This window comes from Macaca thibetana, chromosome 9, assembly GCF_024542745.1.
Source record: "Macaca thibetana thibetana isolate TM-01 chromosome 9, ASM2454274v1, whole genome shotgun sequence".
NCBI lineage: Eukaryota > Metazoa > Chordata > Mammalia > Primates > Cercopithecidae > Macaca > Macaca thibetana.
This window is the reverse complement of record NC_065586.1, coordinates 64,918,014-64,930,596: the sequence shown is the minus strand read 5'-3', so window position 1 is coordinate 64,930,596 and position 12,583 is coordinate 64,918,014. Positions and strand designations below refer to the sequence as shown.

The following is a 12,583-nucleotide window of genomic DNA, read 5'->3' as shown; positions in this document are numbered from 1 at the left end:
TAACTTTCATTTTAGGTTCAAGAGTGCGTTTGCAGGTTGTTTATTTAGCTAAATTCATGTCACAGGGGTTTGTTGTACAGATTATTTCACCAGTCAACTACTAAGCTAGTATCCAATGGTTATTTTTTCTGATCCTCTTTCTTCCCACCCTTCATCCTCAGGTAGGCCCCAGTGTCTGTTGTCCATGAATTCTCATACTTAACTCCTACTTATAAGTGAGAACATACAGTATTTAATTTTTTGTTCCTGTGTTAGTTTGATAAGGATAGTGGCCTTTAGCTTTATTCATGTTCCCACAAAAGACACGAGTATGTTCTTTTCTATGGCTCCATACTATTCTGTGGTGTATGTGTACCACATTTTCTTTATCCAGTCTGTCATTGATGGGCATTTAGGTTGATTACATGTCTTTGGTATTGTGTATAGCACTGCAGTGAACATTCATATGCATATGTCTTTATGATAGAATGATTTATATTCCTTTGGGTATACACCCAGCAATGGGATTGGAAGAGCATACAGTTTTATAACTGCAAGAAGAATATATGCCAATTTCATTGTCATTCTTACCATATAGTTTAGTTTAAGGCTTTAGAAATGCCCTAAAATGGCCGGGCGCGGTGGCTCAAGCCTGTAATCCCAGCACTTTGGGAGGCCAAGACGGGCGGATCACGAGGTCAGGAGATCGAGACCATCCTGGCTAACACGGTGAAACCTCCGTCTCTACTAAAAAATACAAAAAACTAGCCGGGCGAGGTGGCGGTCGCCTGTAGTCCCAGCTACTCGGGAGGCTGAGGCAGGAGAATGGCGTGAACCCAGGGGGGCGGAGCTTGCAGTGAGTTGAGATCCGGCCACTGCACTCCCGCCTGGGTGACAGAGCGAGACTCCGTCTCAAAAAAAAAAAAAAAAGAAAAGAAAGAAATGCCCTAAAAGTTATACGCTTAAGATTTAATTAAATGAAACTGGTTTTCTGCTCCATTTTTTTCTATTATGCACTTTTTAAAGTTTTTAAAATTGAGAAACTGTTTTGTTTTTGTTTTTGTTTTTTGAGATGGAGTCTTGCTCTGTCACCCAGGCTGGAGTGCCGTGGCACAATCTCGGCTCACTGTAACCTCAGCTTCCTGGGATCAAGCAATTCTCCTGCCACTACGCCAGGCTATTTTTTGTACTTTTAGTAGAGATGGGGTTTCACCATGTTGGTCAGGGTGGTCTTGAACTTCTGACCTCATGATCCCTCCCAAGGTGTTGGGATTACAGTCGTGAGCCACCACACCTTGCCAAGAAACTGTTTTTATGTAAAATATATATTGTTTTTCAATCCTCAGAAAATTATATCAGTCTCATTTTAGATATAAAGCAGCTGAATTCCAAAGAGGTAATAAAATGTTCTAATTTTCATTTGTGATATGGAACAAATCCAGGATTTAAAACCCAGATTTAAAAACCAGGTTCTTTCCAGGCTCAGTGCCTCACACCTGTAATCCCAGCACTTCGGGAGGGTAGATAACTTGGGGTCAGGAGTTTGAGACCAGCCTGGCCAACCTGGTGAAACCTGTCTCTACTAAAAATACAAAAATTAGCTGGGCATGGTGGTGCACACCTGTAATCCCAGCTGCTCAGGGATCTGAAGCAGCAGAAGCGATTGAACTTGGGAGGCGGAGGTTGCAGTGAGCCAAGATTGTGCCATTGCAATCCACCCTTGGTGACAGGGCTAGACTCCATCTCAAAAAAAAAAAAAAAAAAAAGAAAAACCCAGGTTCTTTATTTCCCTATCTCAGACATCTCCAAATCAAACAATATTGTGGATATTTTAGATCTGTATAGTTTATTCCCATTTATTTGGAATTGCAATCATGACCAGTATTTTTGCTAAAAATTTGGTTATAATAAAGTATAGTTAGCCCTGGTCCCCTAGTCAGATTTCTTGAAAAAACAAAAGTTAGCTTTTTATTGTTAACATTAAACTACTTTAAATAAGTAATATAGGCCGGGCGCGGTGGCTCACGCCTGTAATCCCAGCACTTTGGGAGGCCGAGGCGGGCGGATCACAAGGTCAGGAGATCGAGACCACGGTGAAACCCCGTCTCTACTAAAAATACAAAAAATTAGCCGGGCGTGGTTGTGGGCGCCTGTAGTCCCAGCTACTCGGGAGGCTGAGGCAGGAGAATGGCGTGAACCCGGGAGGCGGAGCTTGCAGTGAGCCGAGATCGCGCCACTGCACTCCAGCCTGGGCGACAGAGCGAGACTCCGTCTCAAAAAAAAAAAAAAAAAAAAAAAAAGTAATATAATAGATAAGTGTTATAACCGGTTCTTTAGCCATCCAACCTTCTAAAACTATATAAACCTGGAATGTTGTGTCTGAGGTGTTGTAATGCTTCATCAATTCACTCTCTTGTAATTCCAATCTTACAGTCGTACCTGTACATGTCAAGGAATTGATCCAGAGACTTGTGGAGCTTCATTCTCTTTTGGCTGTTCATGGAGTATGTACTTTAATGGTTGTAAGTTTGGTAGAAGCCCAAGCCCCAGGAGATTTAGAATTGATCCAAGCTCTCCCTTACATGTAAGTGTTCTTTTTTATTCAAATAATTTATTTTTGAATTACACATTGAATATTTAAGTGCATTCCTTTAACATTTTCTGAAACACTATAACAACTAAATATTGAAAAGTAGTAATCAAATAGTAAAATTATATTTCTATTATATAAGTAAATAAATTAAGACTCTAAACAAATTAGGTAAAGACTTTAGCTATCACCCCAAATTCCAATTGTCCCTGGCTTCCTCCTCCTGCTCTACTACCCCACCCCAGCAAAATCATCATTAAAAGAACCTAGAATTTTATACTCAACCAAAATAGGAAAAACCCATTTGCCAAAATTTCAAAGACTCAGAAAGTTTACTACCCACAGACCTACTATGAAAGAATTACTAAAGGACGTAATCCAGAAAGAAGATATATGAAACCGGAACGAATCAGTCCGGGACACGAGGCCATGGTGAGCAAAGAAATTAGTCAAACTTGGTGTTAAGTTAAATAAGTTCAATACTTATATATTTTAAATAAAAATAACCTATAACTCCATAAGCCTTTATCAGCTTGTGGGTGGGTAGGCAGTGGGAGGGGGTGGGGCACCAATAGGAACTAAGTATTCTAATGTGTTATGCTTTGTTTGTGTAGTGAGGATTTATATATTGATTAACTATAAGACTGATATCTTTTAATCTTTGAGTAGTGACCAAGAGTAAAAACATTTTATATTACAAGCCACTATACACATACATAGACATAAGGAAATAATTAGACCTATCTGAAAACAATACTTCCTTTCTTACATGTACCAACAGTAACATTAAAATATTTAAAAGGTTAATATCATTGTAGTTACTCTCTAAGAGTCTCTATGATGCATTTTTAATCAGATTTTTTAATTTTTATTTATTTATTTTGAGACAGAGTTTCACTCTTGTTGCCCAGACTGGAGTGCAAAGGCATGATCTCGGCTCACTGCAACCTCCACTTCCTAGGTTCAAGCAGTTCTCCTGCCTCAGTCTCCCAAATAGCTGAGATTACAGGCATGCACCACCATCATGCCCAGCAAATTTAGTATTTTTGGTAGAGATGAGGTTTCACCATGTTGGCCAGGCTAGTCTTGAACTCTGGATCTCAGGTGAGATCTGTAGTCCCAGCTACTAAGGAGGCTGAGGTGGGAGGTTGTCTTGAGCCAACCAGCTAGGTTTTCTTTCTAAATATTATATGATAAAAGTATCTGTCTCTTTTTGGCTCTCTGAGCAGCACCATGGTTGTTGGCAAGAATAAGCCCCTTATGAAAGGTGGCACAAAGGGAGCCAAGAAGAAAGTGCTTGATCCATTTTCTAAGAAAGATTAGTATAATGTGAAAGCATCTGCCGTGTTCAATATAAGAAATATTGGGAAGACACAAGTCACCAGAACCCAAGGAACCATAATTGAATCTGATGGCCTCAAGGGTCATGTGTTTGAAGTGAGTCTTTCTGATTTGCAGAATGATAAAGTTGCATTTAGAAAATTCAAGCTGATTACTGAAGATGTTCAGGGCAATAATTGCCTGATTAGCTTCCCTGGCATGGATCTTACCCATGACAAAATGTGTTCCATGGTCAAGAAATGGCAGACAATGATTGAAGCTCATGTCAATATCAAGACGACTGGTGCTTACTTGCTTCATGTGTTCTGTGTTGGTTTTACTAAAAAATGCAACAATCGGATACGGAAGACCTCTTATGCTTAGCACCAACGGTTCGGCCAAATCCAGAACAAGATGATGGAAATCATGACCCAAGAGGTGCAGACAAATTACTTGAAAGAAGTGGTCAATAAATTGAGGATTGGAAAAGACAGAAAAAATTCTTGCCAATCTGTCCTCTCCATGATGTCTTTGTTAGAAAGGTTAAAGTGCTGAAGAAGCCTAGCTTTGAATTGGGGAAACTCCTGGAGCTTATTGTGAAGGTAGTAGCTCTGGAAAAGCCGCTGAGGATGAAACAGGTGCTAAAGTAGAACGAGCTGATGGATATGAACCACCAGTCCAAGAATCTGTTTAAAGTTCAGACTTATAATAGTGGCAAATAAAAAGTCATATTTGTGGGGGGAAAGAAGTATCTGTTAGTTTATAAATATAAAGGATCTTCAAAACATTCAAGGAAAATGCATATTATGAATAAACTATGCATGGATTTCATAATATTTTTTTACCAAAATAAAATACTAACTTGTAACATGCCTGAATGGAGTCTCATTTGAAGCACTAGGAAGGATAACATGTCAGTTTATAAACTGCCTCTATCAGAGCGACATGAATTGTGCTAAAATTGAAGCAAGAACAAATATCGAATTTCTGGTGAAGCTTGGGTGGAAGAATGATAAATTCGTTGATGCCTTCTAAAAAGCTTATGGGCAATGTCATAAAGAAATCTGCAGTTTACAAATGGATAGCTCATTTTAAGAACGGATGGGACGATTTTGAAGATGAAGGCTAAAGCAGCAAACTATCCATGTAGTTTTATTTTATTTTATTTTTTTATTTTTATTTTTTGAATCTGGGTCTCGCTTTGTCGTCCAGGCTGGAGTGCAGTGGTGTGATCTCGGCTCACTCACTGGACCTGAGCTCAAGTGATCCGCCTGACTCAGCCTCTGAAAGTGCTGGCATTACAGGCATGAGACACAGTGGTCAGGCAGCTTTTTAGAAATTAAGATAAAATCGGCCCTCTCTGGCTGTTTAAGGAAAAATATTTGGCCCAAGATCAGTGACAGTCCCTACTCCTTGCCAGGTGCCCAATTAATACCTAGGCTATTTTATAAAGCTATTTTGTTGTTTAAAGTTTCACTCTTATTGCCCAGGCTGGCATGCAATGGCTTGATCTCAGCTTACTGCAACGTCCACCTCCCGGGTTCAAGCGATTCACCTGCCCCAGCCTTCTGAGTAGCTGGGATTATAAGTGCCCAACACCACACCCAGCTAATTTTTTGTATATTTAGTAGAGACGGTGTTTCACCAGGATGGTCTCAATCTCCTGACCTCGTGATCCACCCACCTTGGCCTTCCAAAGTGCTAGGATTACAGGCATGAGTCACCGCGCCTGGCCTGGCCTTGTTTGTTTGTTTGTTTGTTTGTTTGTTTGTTTGTTTTGAGACGGAATCTTGCTCTGTTGCCCAGGCTGGAGTGCAGTGGCGCAATCTCGGCTTACTGCGAGCTCCACCTCCCAGGTTCACACCATTCTCCTGCCTCAGCCTCCCGAGTAGCTAGGACTACAGGCGCCCTCCACCACGCCCGGCCAATTTTTTTGTATTTTTAATAGAGACGGGGTTTCACCGTGTTAGCCAGGATGTGTATTTTTTCTTTTTAGTAGAGATGGGGTTTCATCATATTGGCCAGGCTGGTCTTGAACTCCCGACCTCAGATGATCTGCCCTCCTCCGCCTCCCAAAGTGCTGGGATTATAGATGTGAGCCACTGTGCCTGGCCCACGCCCAGCCAGAATCAAAGAGTTTTAAGGAGAAGAGTGACATACTTAAACTTGCCCTTGAATGAGATCCCTCTAGATGCTGTTTGAACAATAGACTAAATGTAACCAAGTGTAGATTTAGCAAGAGGAGCCAACTATCCATGAACACAATCCATGGAGGGGATAGTGGTGACTTAAATTATAAGGAGGGGTTTCATCTTTATCATCAGGCACACTGGAAATAGGACCAGGTTTGTAGAGTGGGGGATCAATAATTCACTTTGGATATATTGGTATTGAAATTCCTAAGGGAAATCTACATGGGAATGTCAGGTCAATAATAATGGGAATCTGGAACTTAAGAAATGGTCTAAGTGGTAATTATAGCTATGGATGATGATATGATGGTCCTAGAGATTAGATACAGACAAGAGTGCTAACAGAGGCCTGGTGTGGTGGCTTACATCTGTAATCCCAGTACTTTGGGAGGCCAAGGCAGGTGGATCACTTGAGGTCAGGAGTTTGAGACCAGCCTGGCTAACACAGTGAAACTCTGTCTCTACTGAAAATAAAAAAATTAGCCGGGCATGGTGGTGGGCACCTGTAATTCCAGCTACTCAAGTGCCTAAGGCAGGAGAATTGCTTGAACCTGTGAGGCCGAGGGTGCAGTGAGCTGAGATTGCACCACTGTACCCCCGCCACCACACAGACACACACACACAAAATAAGGTAGGAGAGGGAGTTAATCTTGACCACCAATAGGAACATATCTGATACGTAATTCCCCCTGTATCTGATATGCACGTTCATTCTAATGAAATAATTAGAAAGTCAGGATTTTACAATATGAATAATAAGCCTGTAATAGTAAAATAATACTAATAGGGCCAGGCACAGTGGCTCACACCTGTAATCCCAGCACTTTGGGAGGCCGAGGCGGGTGGATAACTTAAGGTCAGGAGTTCAAGACCAGCATGGCCAACATGGTGAAACCCCGTCTCTACTAAAAATGAAAAAAAGTATCCAGGCATGCTGGCACATGCTTGTAATTCCAGCTACTTAGGAGGCTGAGGCAAGAGAATTGCTTGAACCTGGGAGGTGGAGGATGCAGTGAACCGAGATTGTGCTGCTGCACTCGTACTCCGGCCTGGGCGACAGAGTGAAACTCCATCTCAAAAAACTAAAAAATGAAAAATAATCACAGTGGGGCCGGCACTTTGGGAGGCCGAGACAGGCGGATCACGAGGTCAGGAGATCGAGACCATCCTGGCTAACACGGTGAAACCCCGTCTCTACTAAAAAATATAAAAAACTAGCTGGGCAAAGTGGCGGGCGCCTGTAGTCCCAGCTACTGGGGAGGCTGAGGCAGGAGAATGGTGTAAACCTGGGAGGCGGAGCTTGCAGTGAGCTGAGATCCGGCCACTGCACTCCAGCCCGGGCGACAGAGCAAGATTCTGTCTCAAAAAAAAAAAAAAGAAAAAAGAAAAATAATCACAGTGAACTGTACAAGCTATGAGTTGCTTCTAGTCGTCTACTTTATTTCAGTGCTTCTACAGAATAAATGAGGTAATTTGAGTTGACCTGTTCCTCAGTAGGACTTGTGACTCTGTGTGGTCCATAACAGAATAAATATTATTACAAAATAGAATAAAGTGATGTGAGAATATTGAAGAATTTAAACCTGATGCTGCATACAAAAAGTATAGAATTTACATGTGACTTTTGCAGTGTTCATATCAATAGCAGTACACAACTGTTAATATTTCTCTGCATTATTCCACTGGTAGTAAAACGGGGTTACCCAGCCCACTGGATACTTCCAATGATTGAAGACATAAATAGAATTGTTTTAATGGGTATTTAAATCATAATTCTAAAGTTTCTCCCAAATAAACATAATAATTAGTGTGAGAGTTTAGCTAGGGCATGTTTTTAAAGTAAGGTCATGACTTTCCTGGTTTTTTGTTTTGTTTTGTTTTTGTTTTTGTTTTTTGAGACAGAGTCTGCCTCTTTCTCCCAGGCTGGAGTGCAATGCCATGATCTCGGCTCACTGCAATCTCCACCTCTCAGATTCAATAGATTCTCCTGCCTCAGCATCCCAAATATCTGGGACTACAGGAACATGCCACCATACCTTGCTAATTTTTGTATTTTTAGTAGAGGCTGGGTTTCACCATGTTGGCCAGGCTGGTCTCGAACTTCTGACCTCAGGTGATTCGCCCACTTCAGCCTCCCAAAGTGCCGGGATTACAGGCATGAGCCACTGTGCCCAGCTGACTTTCCTGGTTTTTAAACTACAATGGGTAGGATAAAAGTAGCCTGATTAACAGACAAATCTGTGAATGGATCCTATGAATTTTTTTGTATAATCAAGTCAATATAAATCAATAGGAAACCAAAATGATTATGAGTCACACTTTACGGTTGCTAAGATTGAGGGTTGTCAGAAACCACTAAATAATTGAACTGTTGTGTCTAAATTATTGTATAACTTTGGCTTTTATAATAATTTGATGCATACCAAAGGTTAATTGATTCATATAATTGTCTCCTTTCTGTGTTGATGGCATCTCCTTCCACCAAATCTCACATGAGCACATGAGGCAAAAGCCTCACTCACACTTTTTAGTCCATGTTCTCTATACTTTCTTTTTTTTTAGACAAGATCTGGCCCTGTCACCCAGGCTGGAGTGCAGTGGTATGATCTCATCTCACTGCCACTTCTGCCTCCCAGGTTCAAGCAACCTTCCCATCTCAGCCTCCCAAGTAGCTGGGACTACAAGTAGGCTCCATCACGACTGGCTAATTTTTTTTACTTCTTGGAGAGGTGTGGAGTTTCTTTCTTTTTTTTTTTTGAGACGGAGTCTTGCTTTGTCACCCAGGCTAGAGTGCAGTGGCCGGATCTCAGCTCACTGCAAGCTCCGCCTCCCAGGTTCACGCCATTCTCCTGGCTCAGCCTCCCGCGTAGCTGGGACTACAGGCGCCCGCCACCTCGCCCGGCTAGTTTTTTGTATGTTTTAGTAGAGACGGCGTTTCACCATGTTAGCCAGGATGGTCTCGATCTCCTGACCTCGTGATCCGCCCGTCTCGGCCTCCCAAAGTGCTGGGATTACAGGCTTGAGCCACCGCGCCCGGCCTGGAGTTTCACCAAGTTCCCCAGACTGGTCTCAAATTCTTGAGCTCAAGTGATCTACCCACCTTGGCCTCTCACAATGTTGGGATTACAGGCGTTAGCCACCACGCCTGGCCCTCTATACCCTTCCAATTGATTTCCTAAGAGGTGACTGTTCCTTTACCAGATATCTAAGTTGATGCAGAATGTAATCATTTCTGAAACACTTTCAGTGTTCTTTCAACTATCTGTGTTTCCAAAGGCTCCCTTCTCTGTTTCATTTCTCATACTGTCATCATGGATTTTTTTAATAGAGACTTTTGTGATAGTTTTCCTTTGAAAAAATCTGACGTCTCTATCAGTAGCAATCCAGATTTCTTGAGTGTTAATGGTCCTCATAGTCCTTCCAAGTCTTCTTCAATTTGTAGTTTTTTTGTTTTTGTTTTTGTTTTTGTTTTTGTTTGAGACGGAGTCTCGCTCTGTCTCCCAGGCTGGAGTGCAGTGGCCGGATCTCAGCTCACTGCAAGCTCCGCCTCCCGGGTTTACGCCATTCTCCTGCCTCAGCCTCCCGAGTAGCTGGGACTACAGGCGCCCGCCACCTCGCCCGGCTAAATTTTTGTATTTTTTAGTAGAGATGGGGTTTCACCGTGTCAGCCAGGATGGTCTCCATCTCCTGACCTCGTGATCCGCCCGTCTCGGCCTCCCAAAGTGCTGGGATTACAGGCTTGAGCCACCGCGCCCGGCCTATTTGTAGTTATTATAGTGTGGAAAAGAGAACTGTAGACAACCACTTGCCCACTTACTTCCTTTGATCTGCAGGTATTTACTAAACCTCTCAGTTATCCTGACCTTGCTCTTTTGTAGAGATCATGCATAATATTCCTATTTCATGGTCCATAAGGACACGTGCTTAATTCATAAAGACATATGGATTCCATTTGAAACAGTATGTCACACAAAGTAGGTGTTTTATATATGTACTCTCTCTTCTCGTTATAGAAAATTGTTAACATTGTAACCAAATTACTTGCCATTTCCCCTTGCCAGCAGGAACGTTGTTTTCATTTATTCCAAGTGCCCAATACTATTGAATAAATATAAATATTTATTTTTCACAACATGAATAGTATTGTAATTTATCTCTAACACTATTTAAATTTCTAATTACAACAGAATTTTCATTTCAAAAGACTTCATTAAAACATAACAATGTCTAATAGTTTAGATGGAGAAAAGAAGCAATGCGATTTTCTGTGGTAGCTATTTCATCAGGGTAAGAATGAATTGTGCATTAACCACCATCACCCATGATTTATGGTTCAGTTGTACCTTAAACACACAAAGGTGCAATTATAAAATAACTAATGGATTATGTTTTCCTATAGGAAAAAAACCTTGAAGATAACTTACAGAGTTTGGCTACACGATTAGCTCCAATTTATAAGCAGTATGCTCCAGTAGCTTACCAAAATCAGGTATGTATTGGTATGAACTTTTTATTTATTTATTAATTTGAGATGGGGTCTTGCTTTGTTGCCCAGGCAGCAGTACAGTGACATGATCAAAGCTTACTGCAAACTCCTAAGCTCAAACTCCAAGTGATCCTCCTGCCTCATCCTCCAAAAATGCTGGGATTACAGATATGCCAGACTGTTTTATATTTTAAAAAGTCATTGTTAGCCGGGCTCATTAGCTCACGCCTCTAATCCCAGAAATTTTGGAGGCCAAGGCATTCGGATCACCTGAGATCAGGAGTTCAAGACTAGCCTGGCCCACATGGTGAAACCCCATCTCAACTAAAAATACAAAAATTAGCCAGGCATGGTGATGTGCACCTGTAGTCCCAGGTAATCAAGAGGCTGAGGCAGGAGAATCACTTGAACCCAGGAGGCGGAGGTTGCATTGAGCTGAGATCATGCCACTGCACTCCAGCCTGGGTGACAGAGCGAAACTGTCTTTAAAAAAAAAAAAAAAGGTCATTGTTAATAGAAAAATTTTCAAATTTGAACAAATATATACATACATAGCATATATATCTAACATACATATATATAATCTACTTATTGATCTACTCTTTTTTTTTTTTTTTTTTGACACAGAGTCTTGCTCTTGTTGCCCAGGCTGGAGTCAGCCTCTTGGCTCACTGCAACCTCCGCTTCCCAGTGGGTTCAAGCAGTTCTCCTGCCTCAGCCTCCCGAGTAACTGGGACTACAGGCATGCGCCACCTGGCTAATTTTTGTATTTTTAGTAGAGATGGGGTTTCACCATGTTTCCCAGGCTGGTCTCAAACTCCTGGCCTCAAGTCATCTGCCGGCCTCAAGTGATCTGCCCGCCTCAGCCTCCCAAACTGCTGGGATTACAGGCATGAGCTACCCCGCCCAGCCTCCACCTTTTCATTTTAAAAGGAGTTACAAATTCACTTTCTAGAATAGTTCATGAAATGTGTGTGTATCTTCTTTTTATGGATATTGAAAACTTGCGCTTTTATTGGTCTTTCTTTTTTTTTTCTTCTTTTTTTTTTTTTTTTTTAGACGGAGTCTCGCTCTGTCACCCAGGCTGGAGTGCAGTGGCTTGATCTTGGCTCACCGCAAGCTCTGCCTCCCGGGTTCACACCATTCTCCTGTCTCGGCCTCCTGAGTAGCTGGGACTACAGGTGCCCGCCACTACGCCCGGCTAATATTTTGTATTTTGTTTAGTAGAGACGGGGTTTCACCGTGGTAGCCAGGATGGTCTCAATCTCCTGACCTCATGATCTGCCTGCCTTGGCCTCCCAAAATCCTGGGATTACAGGCGTGAGCCACTGCGCCCGGCCTTATTGGTCTTTCTTTCTAATGGAATGATTGAGTCTGTTTTACTTGCTTTTTCATCTCCAACAACAATTAGTATCCTCACCCTGCCTTCCCTTGTAAAGTCATTGATTTTCCTTTTACTCCGTGTATTGTCAAGTGCTTTATCCCGAATGTTGCTAAACTACACCTTCACGACAATAATACACTTAGTCTCAGAAATTACAAAGTATAATTAATTAGAAACTTTGTGAGGAAATTATTTTTACTCTTACTCTTTACTGAAGGCAGGTGATTCCCTTCTCTCTCTTAAGATTGTGCTCCATGCTTTCTTTTCTAGGTGGAATACGAAAATGTTGCCCGAGAATGTCGGCTTGGCAGTAAGGAAGGTCGTCCCTTCTCTGGGGTCACTGCTTGCCTGGACTTCTGTGCTCATCCCCACAGGGACATTCACAACATGAATAATGGAAGCACTGTGGTATGTACCTGTGTGAATTTGTATTCTAAAAGCTCCATCACTATATGCTTAGGCTGCAGTCCTTAAGTATACTATGATGATTATTACTGTGAGAAATCTTAATTTATGTGCTATTAGAAATAAATAAAAAGAAAAAAAGTTAAAAAATAAGAAATAAGTGTATAGTGCAGGTCTTCATTAAATACATTATCTCTGTACTTCTAAAAAGTAACAGGACCAGCCTC

General features: G+C 41.7%; 1 protein-coding gene and 1 pseudogene across 4 annotated transcripts in view; both read left to right on the top strand.

Moving 5' to 3' along the window:
• TET1 (tet methylcytosine dioxygenase 1) overlaps positions 1-12,583 on the top strand; it is a 148,282-nt gene that overhangs the window by 117,208 nt on the left and 18,491 nt on the right. For 3 of the 4 annotated variants that reach the window (XM_050805188.1, XM_050805191.1, XM_050805190.1), the window contains 4 exons: positions 2,413-2,563; positions 2,915-3,001; positions 10,481-10,570; positions 12,222-12,359. In XM_050805188.1, coding sequence (XP_050661145.1) covers positions 2,413-2,563; positions 2,915-3,001; positions 10,481-10,570; positions 12,222-12,359 — 466 coding nt within the window. The remainder of the gene's footprint in view (positions 1-2,412; positions 2,564-2,914; positions 3,002-10,480; positions 10,571-12,221; positions 12,360-12,583) is intronic. The other variant, XM_050805189.1, reaches the window with a different exon arrangement.
• LOC126963175 (40S ribosomal protein S3a-like) lies at positions 2,917-5,233 on the top strand (annotated as a pseudogene).